Source organism: Dromaius novaehollandiae, chromosome 2 (assembly GCF_036370855.1).
Source record: "Dromaius novaehollandiae isolate bDroNov1 chromosome 2, bDroNov1.hap1, whole genome shotgun sequence".
NCBI classification, from domain to species: Eukaryota; Metazoa; Chordata; class Aves; order Casuariiformes; family Dromaiidae; genus Dromaius; species Dromaius novaehollandiae.
In genome coordinates this window covers 18,282,517-18,300,942 of record NC_088099.1, presented here as the reverse complement: position 1 = coordinate 18,300,942, position 18,426 = coordinate 18,282,517, and the positions used below count along the sequence as shown (strand labels likewise).

Genomic DNA, 18,426 nt, shown 5'->3' with positions numbered 1-18,426 from the left:
ACACATGAAAATTTACTAACAGGAAGAGAAAAATTGTTTACACATTCATACACATGCAAAATACAATTACAGTTTAGTTACTATTTAATTTTTTGAGTCCTATGTTCCCCTATCACAAAGCATAAGAAAAATCTTCCAACCTTTAAAAGAAGATACTTTGAAACATGCAAAAAAGGAAAAAAAAAATCCCAAACTTTTATTTAAGGAATACTAAGGCCTCCATCATCAGAGCTTATAGGTAATTTATACTGATAAAGTATGACAATTTATGCTGCAGACAAAACTTTCATTAAAAATGGATCAAAACACCACAAACACTGGATCACAGCCCAAAATACTAATAAAATTACAGATAAAATACTTTTAAAATTTTCAAAGAAATTCATTTAAAAGCGGTCATCTACATGAAAAACAGATAGTAAGAACTAATCATGCTTATTTATCCCACTTCTCAAACATAAAATCTACAAATTGATTTTCTAGTCAGTTTTATGTTAAAAACTGTATGGACTCAAGTCCTGTTATAGGTAATGCTGAAGAATTTAAGTGCAAAAGCTAACAGTAGTAGTCCCCCCACTTATCAACTACCAGCAAGAAAGCCTCACAAATGAGAAGCAGCAGCACATAAGGGTACTTAAATGCAACACTGGAAAAGGACAGGCAGAACCTCTAACAGCCTCTGCCAACAGGTAAGCTAAAAAATTGCTGTTCCCTTCTCCCTGTGCCTGCTTACAGTCAGTGTAAAAACAAAACACAATTTATCATGAAAATTAAATGTGTGCTTCCAAGTACCAGGACAAGTCACAAGTGTGAAATTAAGCATTTGCTTAAATGGCTCTTAAGAAATCCGTAGCAAAACTACAAGGCACTTAATAAGGGATAGTCAAGGACAATCTTCTGTTTTTCTCTATTATACTTGGCACTAGGTGAAAGTAAATTGGTTTTGATCCTGGGGAAAAATGTTAAATGTGGTAAAAATTCAGAAAAATAGAGATATGTAGAGAAAGTATGTAGATATGGGAAAAAATTAAGAGCACTAAAAGCCAGCAGTGGAAGGCTTGTAATGAGTACTTTAGAAGTCCCAGAACAGAAGAAGATGAGGCCTGCACAGTATGCCCAGGTGTCAGGGTACGAACAATTTATTCAAGCTAAATGGAAATGAAAATAAAGAGCTTCTAATAAATGAGTTAATACCACCAAGTAAGATTTATAATAAAAATAAAGATGAAGACAGCATCTGAATTTTATTTAAAAAGATAGAGGTGTGTTGGGAGTAAAATGTCCCAAAGAATTACAATGAGATAATCACCATAGTTTTAATGGCTTCAAATAATTTTCAACCTTCCCTGCAGAGGATGGAGAAACACCAATACTGAAGTGGAATGTGTGCTGTGGGATGAAGAGAAATATGAAAAATAATGCCACAATACAAAAAAAAATTGCAGTAATTTAGGATAGATTTCATATTCTCTCTCTGCTTGAAAAATCTCCTCTGCTATATCCATGCATCAAGGCTGTAAGACCTAAGCTAATAAAATATGAACTTGTTTTCCTAAGAAAAGCTTTTCCTCTCCCCATTTATATTTCCACTATTTCCTCCATCTTTTGTTGGATAACACACAACACTTCTCCATTCCTCTTCTGATCACTCTAACACAGTGCTATTATACTTTTTCTTAAAAATAATTGCACTTCAAGCTTTTGTGCTACACCATCCAAATACACAAACCCATTTTAGATGCAGCTTCAAATCAAAACAAACATAGTAATTTCTTTTTATATTGGAGCCAGTACCACAACACCTTTCTGCAGAGGTGTACAAAATTACAGCTATGTCCTATCTTTAAATTACAGAGAGCAGGTAGATAATAGCAGAAATTGCCTGATGACAGAGGACAGGACAGAAACAAAGACAGTGGAAGTATATTGACACTCCTACTATTATAAAATACAATATAAGGACAAGGTTAGCAATCATATTTTTCAAGAAATAAGGATCTATGAAAATACAGACCAGTGATACAAAAAGTATGAAGTACTGGGATGCCAAGAGATTTCCTGATCATTTTCAATCAGAAGCTCTCTCCCTCCCCCCCCCCTTTTTTTTAAAGTAGGATGCAATCAAAGCATTAGTGAGCATGACCTAGCCTAATTTACATTGCATATGAATGCTGAAAATCAGCAAAAATTTAAATAATATCAGAAAGTAGTAGTATTAAATCAGGTAATCGTTTACAATATTATACCATAGACACTTCAAGGGTAAAGCAAGTTTTAATATTAACAAAAACAAAAGGCAAAACATTTCCATCTATATTATGTGAAAACGTTAACTTACACATGCCAGAAAAAGAAAGTACAAACATTAAGCTCCAGCTTAACTCAGCTGAATTCCCTCAGCTCAAGTGAAATACACTGAAGCACTCTCTTAACTATATCCATTATTGGAACATCCACCTCTATGTATGACAGGTTATTTTTACCTATATTTTTTAAAAGGTTTGGAAAGTCAGTGGATAAACTGAAATAAGTGAAAACTGGCATGGTATTCCCACAGAGAAGCCACGATAGAATAACTATACTCTATAACTATGAAAGAGTTCATAGGAGTAATAAAAGGAGAACAAAAGCTCATAACACAAAGAAAATTAAAGATCTGGCATAGATTACAAATCCATTTAGCAGTATAAAAATAAATATAAAATGATCTGATCCGGTTCTAATAGGTTAAAACAGCAATGCACACGCTCAGAGGCAGAGCAGAAGCAGGGAAGATGTGATCAAGCCATAGCTCTTACTCACTGCAGTTCTCTGATAAGTGAGAAGGAAAGAGGAAAACATCACTTCACCTTTGGGAGAGGACAGCAATAAAACTTGGGCGGATTATTAGTTAGAATTAGTAAAACAGGTAAAAATAGGATGTTTTGAGATGAAAGAGCATAGGCACACAACTGTAACTACCTTGTTGCTTGGTGTGCGCTGTGGTATCATCTGTAACCAGCCATTAATGACATACCAAACCTCAATACGAACAGCTTAGTATTTCAGATACCAGAATAATATGATTATAACCATGGGTTACTGTTACCCTAGAATATTTGAAACACTTGGAAATTCAAAATTACACTATGATTTATGGTTTCATCCTGATTAAAGCCATGTACATCCGTAGTGTCATTACTGGGTTATTTAATCATTAAATCTCAATAAAAATTGCTCTTTTCCATGAAACCCGGTCTACAAAGGACATTAAAATTGAACATACTTTATGAAGAGTGTATCTGTATTAAATGTAAAGAAGTAACGAAGCTATTCACTACTCTCTGTGTGTGTGTGCACACGCAGGTAGGGTGCGTGGGCACGTGTGTGTGTGTGCGTGCAGGTAGGGTGAGTGTGCATGCAGGCAGGTAGGGCTGTGTGTGTGTCCAAGTAGGCGTGTGCGTGTGTGTGCGTGCAGGCAGGGGTGTGTGTGTATGTGTAGGTAGGGGTGTCTGTGCGCAGGTAGAGGTCTGTGTATATGTGTACGTAGGGGTGTGTGTGCGCAGGTAGAGGTTTGTGTGTATTCAGGTAGGTGGGTGTGTGTGTGTAGGTAAGGGTGTGCGTGTGTGCAGGTACGGGTATGTGTGTGTGCAGGCAGGGTGTGTGTGTGTGCAGGTAGGAGTTTGTGCATGTGTGCAGGTAGGGGTGGGGGTGTGCGTGTGCGTGTGCGTGTGTGTAATTCGCTAGCAAACCTTAAGCTGGACTAGCCAGCAAGTAAGAGGAGACCTGCACCTGGAAGGACTCGAGGTCTGAGCCAGTGGCCACGTCAAGGGCCCAGCGTCCAGGCATGGATATTAGATAGATTTAGAGCCTGCGCTGATATCTGAGGGATCCATGAACGTAGGTGTGCTTGTGGCTCGAAAGAGTGTGTGGGGGGGGGGATGTTTTCACTAGTGAACTTCAGTCTTGATGAGCTGGAGAGGAGGAACAGGACCAGGCTCATTCGTATTTTTGTTTATATGAGTGCTGTTGGTGTTTACATGGGTGCTGGTAAAGGCACTGCTCTGTCTGTGGTAGCCTTTGAAGCCAGCCACATTAGTTGAACAGTGCTCAGCCTTACTGCTGGCTGGACCTGTCAGTGCAATCTGCAGTGGCCACATCCATCGGACAGGGACCGAGAGACCTCCTAGATCTCAGAGAACGTTGGACTGGGCTCCTGCACCAGGAAAGAGGAATCCGTACGTCCTGGAGTATGCTGGATTTGGCAACTCCCCTGAACTACAGCACCAAGGAGCTTTTTACAACTTTGTTCAGTCACCTAAAACTGAGTTATACTATTTTGTTACATGTAAACTAGATGAGAGAAATCTTTTGCCCTAGAAACTTATATGGCCCATATTAACATAACATACAAATCTATCATCTTTTATACACTTACTGTCTTAACACCTCTAAGAGACAAAGAATTAGGGTCATTCTCAAATAGTAGGTGAGAAACGGAAGCCTGCAGACAACAGTCTGTGGCATAGTGAGTAAATGAACCCAAAATGTCTGTGTCAACACTAAAACCATAAAATGAACAAAGATCTAACATCAAAAGGCACTGAAAAAGCACTTGTAAAACTACTCACTTTTGCAGATGAAGTCTGCACTCTAAAAGCTGCCCCCAAATTTGCTTTGTCACCTTGAATGAAATCTTCAATCACCACCAGTTATGGAAACTGAAAATATGTCTCTTAATCCCTTTTTATAAAAACGACATTGTGAAAAATACTAGGACATGTGAAAAACAATGTAAGGGCCCTTATCCCCTAAATAAGAAACATGGCTGAGGAAAAACTGGGTCTATGAACACAATACGTGCATGTGCAACTCTAAATAGCCCACTCCAAAGCATCAGTGTTTTTAAAAAACAAATTCAAGACAGGTCTAACTTTGGACAGTTGAATGTTTTTCAAACGGTCACTATAGGACAGGTATAGCAAAAACACCTAGGACAGAAAAAGCAAGGTATGGCCAGGCAGGCAGCGTCTTCCACCATACGTACCTTAGGGCAGCTCAGCTGGAGCAAGAAAGCATGAAACATTTCTCTCGGCAGCATGGAAACGGCACGTGTCACCACAGCGTAGACTGCTATGTCAAAGTGAATCCGTACAACACGGTTTTGCTATTGCATGGAAGGCACAGTCAAGTTATAGTAATTGTAAATGACTCACCCTTGATTTGCAGACAAATAAGCCCTTTAAAAAAAAAAAACCAAAACTCCTTCCTCCAGCACCTTGTTGGATTCTCTGCAGTGACTGGGCACCACATGGATAGTACAAATACATTAAGCGCTGACATGTTGTAGTTTTCAACTGATCGTGACTTATGTTTGAAGTGAACTTCCACTGGCATCACCACACCTGCAAAGTGAACACTGGCTTCTACAAAGACACACAGAAACAGCTATTAGAAAAACAAACTGTGGTTAAGAAAACTGTGCTATTTTTAACGATGCTATCTGCAAACTTGAAGAAGTAGTACACATGTGCCACACTACTTTGGTCTCCTCTTCCCATGCTCCAAAACCAGAAAAAGAATTACAATACAGAAGACTGAAAAATGTAAAAAAAAATTGTGCTTAAGAGGTCACAGAAGAAAGCAGGCCATCGGGAACAGAAAAAGGAGACTACGCATATTACTGAGCATTACAAATTGACTTCAAGAGGATTAGCTGGAGGAAGGATATGACCAAGATTTGTAAAGAAAGAAAGAAGGGTAACCTAAGCAGCAACAAAACATGCTGGTCAGAAAAACAGGGATGGCACTGCTTTAACAGGCATTCTTATTCAATCTCATCGTATCAATTTCCATGTTTCAAAATTATTTTATAGCTCTGATGTCCCCTCCTTCTTGGCTGTTACAATGGTTTTGCACTGCAGAGGCTTGTTTGGGTAGTTAAGACTTTCTGTTCTTAAAATGAAAATAGTCCAGGACAGTAATAAAACAATTTTTAAAACAATCCCTGCACATGTCCTCCAATAGGACGTAATTTTCCTTGTCCATCACAAAAATGACTTCTGGTCCAGAGAAAAAGAACACTGTAGAAAAACAGTTTAAAATGACATTATCCTTGCATGTCTTGGATTTATCAGGCTATTATTATCAAGCAGCTTAAGAGGCCTTTCTTTGGCCTCAGAATCATACGTAAAAAATGTATCACTTTGGTTAAATACATACTGTACAAGCTTCATAAGATAAATACAAAAAATCCAGGTATGAGCATAGATTTGGGTTCTAAAACTTCCCTTCTAACTGCTGCACAAGTTTTGTCACCAGGTTGGTATATTGCCCCCTTTGTAACACTGAAATTACAAACTATTTATCTCAGAAGGATTTAGATTTACTTCTTAATGCCCACTTTTGGCTGGATTTCTGCTACTCTTTGGAGGTTTCCCAGCAGAAACTTTAAATCAATTACTACTGATCCAAAAAAAATGCCTCCGTCTGGATTTTAACCTAAACGAAAGCTTTTCACATTCCAAAGCACTGATTAATTCACTAGTTTCAAGTAATAGTCACAGACCAACATTTCACACCTCTTATTTAATAAGCTTATCTGTTTTATTTTTCTTTTCAAAGGTTTGTTGGTACACCATACCTGTAGAGACTCTGTTATCTAGCTCAACTTCTACCACTCTGTGAGATTAAACTGTCAACAAGCCAACTTAATTACTACTTTGGAAAGAGATCTTGGAATTTTTTATTATTATTAACAAACTGGGCTGAGAGAAAGAGATGATGACAGAACAGGACTTCCTTATAAAATCTAGACAAAAATTAGTAAGTCTTTACAATTAAACATGTTAGCAACTCTGATGCAGAAACTGCAAGATGCTGGAGATACCAAGCTTCAAAATTCTGAACAAAAAAGCTAACAGTAGATATCTAGCCCAAACTTCTCCCACGAAGTACAAAATGAAAACGTATTAAAAAAATACAAACAAGAATTTACCATAGTAGAACCCATTTAATACACTTCAGGACAAACTGGGATTTATGCAGTCCACTGGCTGTCTATTAGCCAGAAAACTGTCTACTAGATACAAATATAACACAAATACTTCTAGTTGCACCATCACATATGATGCGTATTTTACAAGTGCACTTATACATCCATTTGGCACTAACTTGATGTGCATTTTATCACAAACAAGATTACATCTTCCAAAGGTATGCCTGACCACTTTTTCAATAAACTGGAGATACAGTTTTTCACTTTATTAAAGGCACAAATGAGCATGGGTAGGTAGGTGTGATGAACACACACTGCAAAACAACTTTGTCTTTAACCAGGGAAGAAACACGTTACATGTCACAACATGTGAAAAGCCTGGGGTATTAGCTATGATTTAAAGCAGGGATCTATTTTTATTGTGGTTACTTTTGCTAAGCTTTCACCTGATGTACTACCCTTTTATATAATGAGAGCACAAACAGGTGAAAGGGTTCAACACACACATCACCCCCAAATCTCAACATTAGAAGCAAGCTTCTGCTTGATGCCTGGCTGCGAGCTAACTTTTCCCTAATGTTTCCATGGAAACAATATCAATCCGAGTAAAGTAAAGATCCTGTAGTATTTTCTATAAAACTTCAATTAACTTATTTTGACTAATCTTATCACTGTTCCCCTGAAAATTAAGTTTAAAGGCAGCTGATTCCCTCCAGCTAAGAGTGATCTTTTTACTCACAGCTTTCAGTTACTGGCTATTCAATAAGCCTCAAAAAGATCACTTTGGCTTCAGAAGTAATACTTTAAATTCACGTGACATTTCATAAGGAATAACACCTTACGTGACACTTTTCTTGAAAGCGATAGTCATTATGGAAGCAAAACTAGTCAACGTTTCTGTAGTAATTACTCCAAATACCAATGCAAACTGTTGTCAGTCATTTTCTTACACAGTAGTCTTTTTTCAGTATCTTTTATCTTCTGAAAGCAGGAAGCATGTGGCCAGGTTTATATTTCAGCGTACAAATCACATCATCACATACAAATACTTTAGATAAGAACACTGAAATTCTGCCACTTCTCCGTGTATTTCTACACATACAAGCTAAAAAGAAAGTTTCAAAGATTAGCCTGATATCAAGCTTCTTCTTAAAAGCATGAGGAGAAAAAAAAAAGGCCTTAAATTTTCTCCACACAGCTTTAGTATGTCTTCGTAGATTCAGTATCCTAGTACTGTCCATTTATATATAATGACAGATACTTCTCTAGGGCTGAAGACATCACATATTACGTATTTTTCCAATGGGATTTGAGGCAAGGCTATATCACACCTCTTTCAACAAGACCCTTAACAGTTCATAGCACAACAAATATATCCTTACAAAGTTAAGGTTTCCTAGATCTATGATGATCTGGATTTTAAGGAATAGATTTTAATGACAAATAACTGTCACCTATTATCTAGTACATCAATATTAAAGAATTAAACTAGAGTAAACTCCTTATCCCCTTGCCAGAAATGGTAAAACTTTTTAAACATGTACAATTGACCTCATGTGTGCATTGTCTGGACAGCCTGCAGTGCAAGAGCGATGGCTTTATCCAAGGTGCTTGCCTTCGGTAGCTTTGCACACTCCCTGACTGAAAGATGTAAACTATAACGTATGAAGTAATCTTGCCTGATTCTCCTCTAAGCTTACCGAGCAATTATTTTTCACTGGCCATGAATTGTTACCAGCTGCCAGGCACCACGCGCACACCTCCTCCTCCAGATGGCCACATGGTAAATGCTTACTCACATGGCCTTTTTCTTCATTTTTTCCCAACTCCAAAGCAAACAGCGCTTCAGACCTGCACATGAATTCACAGAACTGCAGCCTATTGCCTTTACCTGGGAGGCACAGCTTTTTAAAAATAAACATGGCTGAGAAGCCAGCAGTAAAGAACCAGAAGAACGCTGAGTACCACAGCAACATTGGTGCAGTAATTCCTCCCACTCCACGGTTGTCTATACATCTCTCCAGTTCTATACCCCTTCCCCAAAATCAAAATCCACTCACTCGATCTGAGGTTAGGTGCCACTTCTAGCCCATCGACTCCCAGCCCCACATACTGACCCACACTTTCTCTCTCCTATTGCATTTTCCAGGCTTGCTGCTCTTGGACAACACAGAGCCCTCTTAGCTCCTTCCGGGGCAGCTGTTTATGGCTGCCCTGAGATCGGAAACCCTTCTTTCACCACCCTCTTAACAGATGCAAACATACTAGCAGTCAAAGTCCCTCATGAACAGACCCTGCTCTCTCCACCTTCTATATAACACAGTGCTTAACGGAAAAAAGAGTATTTGTGACCTGCAGAAACAGACAGTTCCAACAATAAATTATGAAGATTGTATAAATATTAGATCTACAGAAAGCATACATGAAGAACATAAGCAATCACAAAGTAGACAACTTCTGTGTGCTCAGTAAAAATATTTCCTTAATAGTTTCCAGCTTGAAATACAGAAGCAGTCAACATCATCATCATCTGGTGCAGCACAATGAGTTGTCATACAACTCATCAGAACAAATTCATATTATCTCAAGTCTGTTTCCACTACATTATTTCCTGAGGGACATCCAAATGCGGGGATGCTCAAGCACAGGCCCAGGCAGGATCATTCCCCAGCCAGTGCATGACATGGGAGGTGACTGCCCACGACCTGTGCAGCACCTACCTGGTTGCTGAATGCCTGACACATTGCAGGACAGGCGACCAGGAACTGTAAGACCCCTCCACTTGTCCCAGAATAAGCTGCATAACTCTTCCCAGAGGAAAGGTTGGACAGTCACGAATTCGTCTAACCTCTAACATAAAACAGGCCATGAAAACTTGTTGAGATTGCCTGAATGCTCTGCTGTAGATGCAGACTCAGTCATTCTCCAGGTTAACAGTTTTGGGGTTTTTTTGTGCTGTTTGTGCATAAAGCTCTGAGTAAAAAAACTGAAAGAGTACATACAAACTTGCCTATAAACTAGGCTTGTACCAGTCTAGACTGAAGGTTTAGCACACAATCTGCAGACTGTTGATTTTATCATTGTAAGCATGCGTCAAATCAATCCCTTTTGCTTTGCTCTAGTCAACTTATTTTTTGTAAATGTTATTTTATTTTTCTCATTACCAGCATTAGGCTGGAAGTGTCTACATTTATGTCTTGAGTCTCCACACCAAAAATTTCCAATATTTCTGCACAACAATGACTGCAAAATTTGGGCTAAGTGATCATACAATTGAATGAAGATGCCAAAGCAAATACATCAGGATCCACCCTTGATTATTATTCTTGAAGACTGGATTACTTAGAAAAAGTTGTTAGTCATCTGCATGGACAAACATTAGCATATACAGAATAATGTTCTCAAAACTTCAAGCCAAGTGAAACCAATAGCAAATTTAGCACAAATTAAGGTCTGCAGGGCAAGGTATTATGCAATTACAATGAAATCAGACTAGATTCAGCAAATATTACTTACTTTCTGCACTAGGTGCTTTCTTTTCCAGTGCCATGTGTTGCTTTGTGGATGCACAAAGGCTCTTCCCTATCAAGAGGAATAGGAATAGAACTTGCTGCTGCTTTATTTTGATAATGACATGTACAGTACTGATGGAAGAACTGTGCATTTTCTGGGCTGGCCAAAAGCAGTCAGTGAACTGTAACTGGTTATGAAATAATTAGGTAGGAGCCCAACAGATAAGCTGACTCAATGCTTGAGCATTATATACATAACCAGAGTTGTTTAAGGCTATAGAGCAAGTAAAAACTTTGTCTTGGAGTGAAGCAGACAGTTAAACATGTATCCAGGGCACTAACAGCAAGCAGGCACACATGGAAATCTTTGAAGCTCCTCCAAAAATAAGGTAAAAGAATAATTAGAACAGATCTGTATCTATCCCTTCTGTTCCTCTAAAAAATGTCCAACCTGTGTGTACTATTTCAGGCTTCAGCTACGTTAGTATTCAAAATTACCCAGAGGATCATCTCTTCATGGTCCTAGTCAATAAATTTCTGCACAATTACTAGGACCTCTACCATATAAAAAGAAATGGAAGGGTGAAGATTTTTGGTAGAACTTAAGAGAGTCAAGTAATAAGACAAGGAAGTAACAAATTGAGTGAAGCAGAGACAAACTTTAAACATTCACTGTCCAGAGCCAGTTTTCTCTTCCAAACTGTCAACAATGGTTATGGGTTCCCTCTTCTCCATACTTTGCAAGCTAAAAGCTAATCAACAGATTCCTGTATTGAAAAAAAAGGAAAGCAAAAACAGTTGCATCAGTTTTTGCTGGTTTTACTTACTACAATAGGAATGCACCGTAGGGAACAATCCAGTATTTGCAGGGGAATGGACTGGATGATCTAATACAACTTTTCCATTTCTGACTTCTTAGAATAGCTCATGCTGATCCAAGTTCACAAAGAGATTTCTATCCAACAATACTGAATGAGGAGAACTCCAAGACAAGTTTTTTGGCTTTTTTTTTTTTTTTTTTAATATTAAGGGAGCCAGAGTAGCAAACCATATGCCACAGCATACAGCTATAACAAAAATGCTATGATTATAAAATATCCATAAAAACATCAGTATCTGTACAAAAAGTAGAGAGTTCATTTTATAATTAAAATGTTCACATAATTTGAAGCATTTTATCCATTTTACAACTTAGAAAAACAGCTCTTTGAAAGTGCTTTTCTAATATTTGCAACTATGAATCAGCTAAGGTAAAAAGATCAGTTTAGAAATTTTTATTAAGCAGTGTGTTTATCTTAAACAGAGAATTACTGGTGCATAATTAGTCATCTACCAATTTTCCTTTTCTTCTAATCTACGAAGTTTAAAACCCACACATACCAGAATCGAAACATGCTTGGCTCTAAGCTAGTGCCTTTCTTTATTACAAAATATCTGTCACCATTCTCTGCCTGAGGAATTAAAAACATTTGTCTTTGAAAGTACAGTTGATTTTAAGAAACTACTGCTATGAAAAACAGCCTTTCAAGTAAGTCACCAAAACCCAGAAGGAAAGACTTGGCACTTCTGGAGCCTTACAACAGGGAAAAGTTATGGCAGATAGGATTCTTCCTTCTGCTCTTACAGTTGTCCTCAAAAAAAATCTATGGATTGACTCCTCTGAAACTTGAGAGGATACTGAATAATCCTTCAAAAATGTGTTAAAGGTCAAGCAAATACCAGGAGCTTCAGATACAGTTAAGCCTGTCTTGGGGCAGGGACATGAACTCGATAACCTTTTGAAAGCTGTTTGTGTCCAATCTTCAACATCCGAATAACAGAGAAACCCAAGGGTGAGCTTCTAGAGCCTGCGAATGCCCTGCCTCAGACTAGATGCTCATAATAGGCTCAATTCTGATCTTACCTTCAAAGATACGGTCTTCTGAACGATATTAGTATGGTATAGGAAAAAGTGCAACTAGCAAACACTAAAGATACAGTTTCAAGAATTAAGTCTGTTTTAGAATAGGCTGAGACTCAATAGGACCTTAACAGAACTGCTCACAGGTTCAAAGTTACACATATGCTTAAAACTCGCACCTAAAATCTATCAGATAAATAATAAAGCTGGCTGGAATATTTCAATGACTTCTTGTTGTAACTGCAACAAAGTGACCATCCATTGATCTTAAAAACTTTCTATCTGTCTCAAGAAATCTTTTTCATGAAATTTCTTGTCAAAATCAGAAAGAGCAATCCACCTTGCCCGCAACAACAAACAGCACCATAACAAGGGCACACAACCACAAGAGCCAGGAGGAGCACATGCTGTGTCAAAGGGAGAACACATCCAAGGCGAGTAAACTACTTACTGGCCTGTTACCTTTTTGGTGTGGGGGGATGAGGAAAAAGGAGCATGTGAATAAGTCTGAAAAGGTTTAGATTTTGCCTCAATATAAGAACAAATGTTCAAAACTCAATGTTTCATAGATCCCTACTCTTTTTCTAGCCAGTCTTCTTCATTAATTCCTAATCCGGAAAGAAAACTGGTTTAGCTGTGGACCTAACAGTTTACTTAAATTCACACTAATGTCAACCTAAATTAGAAAGGCCAACAGGTATTCACCTGCTAGTGAGCTTAGCAGCAGCCTGAACAGACAGCTAAAGCGAAGCAGGGAGGAGTCACTGAGAATCACCGCACTTCAGAAACTTCGACAAATTGCTTCAGGTAAATGAGCATTGACAAGCACTGTTCCTCCTGTTTTCTGTGCTTATGTATCTACTACCAGAGAGTACTTGTGTTTATTTTTATATACAAATTCTCAGCTAATTTGAAAATAATTTTGGCCACATATCAACAAAATTGTGTTTTCCCAGAATAAGATGGTTGAAAGAAGGGGAAAAGGTGACTTAAAATCTACATCAAAACAATCTCAGTTGCTTCAGTTCTCAGCTCCCTCTAGACCAATGATTGACAGCTGTAATGAATTCTGCCAAATGATGTGCAAGTCAGGATACATTTGTGGCATGGGTTACTACCACCTACTGACTCATCGAGGACCTCAGAAGTTCCTTACAGCTTGAATTAGCTCTGTGCTAGAGACTCACGACACACTTACCATTTTGTACGAGTGGAACACTTTTAACCAGCTGATTGGTCCCATTTTTCTGCTATAAGCAATTTTAACATTATCGGGGCTGCTCTGCATACTCCCATGGCATGATTTGATTTCTTGTTGCTGAGCATTTTCATAGCAGGACACTTACTGAAGTATTCTTCCAAACTTATTTTAGGTCACACTTTAGTCCAACATATTTATGTGCAAAACACAATTTTCAATGGAGGCAAGCCAGTAAGAGAAACAGCTTACTAGAATTTCAGTTGACTTTGTTAAAGGAAATTATTTTAAATTAATGTGGCTACTGAACTGTTGCCATATTTGACCTCAGAAAATATATTCCTTCTGATTTTTGCTGTGAACATTTATTTATTTAAGCTAAATTCCAGGTCTTGAATGTTGACCATAAAGAAGTCTCAGATTTCCTGCTACTATTTCGTACTCTATTTTTCTAAACAAGGGCAAACAACATATGCTTGCTGCATTAGCATTATACTGCCAAAACATCATTCTTAAATGAAATCATCTATGTATTTTTGGTAGAATCTTATTTAACAACTTCCACCCCTGACAGAAACAGAGTTAAAACAAGGCTGTTTTGTTTTCACTGAGCAACAGTTTGATCACCGGTTTACTAGATGGCGCTCAAAACATTTTTCCACATGCTCTTCTCGAAGCAAATCTGACTTAAATGTGGTTTACCTTCACCAGTGAATGAAGGCTTTTTTCACCAAACATATCCCAGAGGAAGGTCAGGTCTTCCTGGCTGTCCACATGTGGCTGCAGCTGGGCTGGCAATGCAGCCAGCAGCTCATACAGACCTATAAAATGAAAATAAAACACAAAGTGTAATCTAGGGGTGATCTCATTAATTTCACTTAACAGTTCTGTGTAATTGGCTGCCTGGAGCATGTCATTTAAACTGAACAGGGAGTCTGGAGTATCCAGCATAACATTAGCTTGTAGAACCAGAAGGAACATTTTTTAAAAATTGCTAAGAAGCAAGTATCAGCAGTGTACTTTTTACCTTGTCACAGTTGTCAGGCTTCTATATCCATATATATTTACACAAGGCTATACAGAAAATTCATAAACGTTCTGAAAAAAAGGACAAAACCAGAAAAAAAAACATGCATTCCTTTGCTTAATCGTTATTCCATTTCCCTTGATGTTAGCCAAAGAGTGAAATGAGTCATGAATAGGAAAAACTTCCTTAAAAGAACAGAAACTGGATAGGGTGGTCCATTAAAAAAGGGTTCGTGGTTTCTCTAAATATTTCTTGCTAATATATTGCTTAATATTTTTTTCTCTCGTGTCCAGCAGGAATCTATAGCAAGACAAAAGAAGCTGCCCCGTTACACAGTATTAACTCTTAAAAACCAAAACCAGCGCGGTCTTCCCAGGTGCGTGCATGCACACACAGATGCTATTTAAGTAGTATTTTTAATTTGCAGGTATCCGAGATTCTCCATAGGGTTAAAGCAATTGCTGTTCCCAACTATCGGCGGCACACCTCACGAGCAGCCTCCAAGGGGCAGACAGTAGCACAGTGTTCCACAGTAGCATACAGCATAAAATATCCATCATGCACACAGGCCATCAAGCTGCTGTCCAAGAAATGTAGCAACAGTGTTTGCAGCAGCTCTCTTTAGGGAGGTAACCTGGCATGAGCTGATATCAGTTCATAGCACATGTTTAATTTTCCATTGGGATTACTTGGGGTAAAAAGGACAAAATGCCTTTTTCTCCTGTCTGCTGTCTACAAAAACACAGTCTCCTGGGATCCAAAATACATGGTCTTGCTATTATTTTTAGTCTGAGTAAGTGCTGCTGTTCATCACAAGGACAGATTTACAAGATTTTCTACTAGTAAAGCACGTTATTGTAAGTTATAGGTTACCTATCATTATTAAGCCTATTATCTCCCTAAAACTTATGATTTAAAATATTTATTAGTAAACATATTTTCACAGCTTTCCCAGGCATCACATATACCCCTTTCAAAATTAAATACTGCACCTTCGGGACCTGATTATTTAACATTTTTGTCTCTTTATTGGCTTTCAGTACAGTATTCTGGAAAAAAATGTTCCTTCCAGATACATTCTTTTTGTGGTCCAAGTGTTTTTGGTGGTTGACATTCATTTCTCTCAGAATCTTGCTTTTATTTAAATCTGCTCTTGTTTATGCTTCAGAAATACTGTAAAAAGAGGATATAATTCAAACCACTACAATTTTGTACGGATAGGAAAAGAGCAGTGAGTCTTGCCTAGTATCGACGATTGAACTCCAAAGAACACAGGTTCAAAGGGAATCTTGGCTCTTTCTTTCTGGATTATTATAATTTAGGTGCTTGGCAAAAATAGTTATTTGTATCATGCAATTTATGCTTCAAAACTGGTAACTTTTTGAAAAGTTTCTCTCAAAGTCACAATAGTTACCAGCTGCAAGATGACATGAACTTTGAGGAAATACGTATGCATCAAGAGCAAATATTAAAACTGCAAAAAGTCAGGATCTAATTCAATTTACTTCATTTTTAAGAAATTCATAACAAAAATCAGGATTTCTTTACACTTTGCTTTATATTTCTGCACATTTTTAACACTCCAATCGCTTTTATAACTGCAAATATATTTGCCTCAGAATAACCAGAAAACTATTTAAAAATAATAATAATAAAAAAATTATTCAATGTAAGCCTACACTGCGGCACAACTGTTTCGGAACAATTCATGTGTACCATTCAGAGGAAAGAAAATGTTACCTTCAGCCACTCCCTCCAAATAAGAGAGATATAACAGAGAAAGCATTTTTTTCTTGATTCATAAGACCTGCTTCAACTTTACTTAAGATCTGCTATATAATTTTTCTACACCAGTAACTATTGCTCCTCAAATCTTTACTAAATAAAAACCTCAAAGAATATAAATAAAATAAATAAAGTCCAGATTTTCTGATAAACTGTTACAGCAGTGACACAGTGTGAGACTGACTCTGCCTAGAAGGAGATGTAGGTTTGATGCCCAAAACTCCCCGGGAAAAATCTCATCTGCTTGCATCCCAGCACTAACTTGCAGGTGCCTAAATACATTCAGCTCTCCACATCCAACTCAAAAGTTTCTGCGGGCTTCATTTATTCCTGTCTCCCTGAATTGCTGCTGCTAGGAAAACCTGTCACCTGCAGCTCTCTTGCTTGTCTAGGCAGAAATGGATCCAACCTGTGCAACTCTCCTGGGGAAAGGGGGAAAATCAGACAGACAGATGCTCGCTGATTTCACCCAACACCATGGTATGCTATGCTTTTAGTGCTGCCCAGCTTTGGCTCTACAGTCCAGCGCCAACAGCTTCCACCCAGAAAGAAAGCCAGAATCAAGGCTCTCCGGAGCTTGGAGGATATTGACTCTACCTCTTCCATGCAGCAGAAGCACCCTGGCCACGAGGCCATGCAGTGCACTGGAGAAAAATACTCTCATCTTGAAACTGAGCACCAGAAACAAAGTTGAGGAGCAAAATGAAAAGAGAAAAAATCTACAATATGCCCAAAGTTAAACGTCATAGTTCCAGATCATCTCACTCAGTTACCTCCTCTTTCTCAAACAGAAGGTAACAATGGCAAAAGGTGCTAGCTTAATACCTTCACAGACAAAGTGGGATTTGTTCTTATTCCTTCTGCAGTACCCAGTATCATGGAATTTAAAAATTTCAGATGGGCATTAAGATTCCATATAAATGAAGAAAAAACAGTATGTCATTCTTCATCCCCCATTTCCCCGACTCCTGAAGAACTAAAATATGTGCAGCACTGGCATTTTATTTATGTCTCAACTATACAAAATGTGTTGTTCATATTTATTGCAGTGTGAAGACATGGTGCAAAACATGGCTTGTCACATGATTTTACTGGCAAAAGGGACCTATTAGAAAGTGTTTTTGTGATAGGGACAGGGACCAATTAATTGGTCAAATTATTGCAAACTGGTAATGACTTCAAGCCCCTAGAGACACATTAGCCTAATTTAAATTACCAGATCTAATAACTTGTCACATCCATCTTTTCCTACACCTGAAGGGGATTAGCTCAAATCTCTGCAGCCCTGTAGGCTGCACTAAACCAAGCTACTCTGCTTCCATGCTGCCCAATAACTACACAAATTTAACAGTACAGACTGCGCTTCAGCCCAACCTCAAACGCTGACCTCCTGCAGAACTACTAAAAAGCATCTCAGATGCTTTTATAGGCCAGAGCTGAAGGCCACTGAAATCAATGGAAGTTTCCCACTGATTTTAGTACTGCCAGTCTGCTGAAAACAATTTTTAAAATCTTTTCAGTAGCAATTATAAGCATTAAAATGATGCTATAACATTTTGGATCACTTTTAAAAACAAAAGTTAACTGTTAAGAAAGATCATAGGTACACCCCCTATATTCAGGAGAACAGTTTCCTACAACAAAAATACCTTTTCATTGCATAAGCCATGGAAGGAGACATACCTCAGCAACTAAGACCCTAAATACTGCTCCTCTAAGCATATGGCTGCCAAGTCTCTGTTTTATTATTAGTCTCAATTTGATGTTTCTCTTACAGTCCCACCTCCCTGAGTCATATGACATGCACAGACCTCCAATTAAGAAAGAAGTATTTTGCGCACATTTTTGGGAATGTGCCTGCAATTTGAACAAACACCAAAAAAAGTTTTTAAAAGTCTCTAGAAGTTGTGTTTAAAAAAAGAAAAGCCTAAGAAAACACGGGGTTTTTGAATGTCTGATGTTGGCAATATTGCAAAGAGCCTTGCAAGAAATTCTTTTTTTTTTTTTTTTAATACACTGTAGCTATTC

At 38.0% G+C, this 18,426-nt stretch overlaps 1 protein-coding gene across 5 annotated transcripts in view; it reads right to left on the bottom strand.

The window, feature by feature from the left end:
• MPP7 (MAGUK p55 scaffold protein 7) overlaps positions 1-18,426 on the bottom strand; it is a 158,658-nt gene that overhangs the window by 88,862 nt on the left and 51,370 nt on the right. For all 5 annotated transcript variants that reach the window (XM_064505868.1, XM_064505869.1, XM_064505865.1 and 2 more), the window contains one exon: positions 14,289-14,407. In XM_064505868.1, coding sequence (XP_064361938.1) covers positions 14,289-14,407 — 119 coding nt within the window. The remainder of the gene's footprint in view (positions 1-14,288; positions 14,408-18,426) is intronic.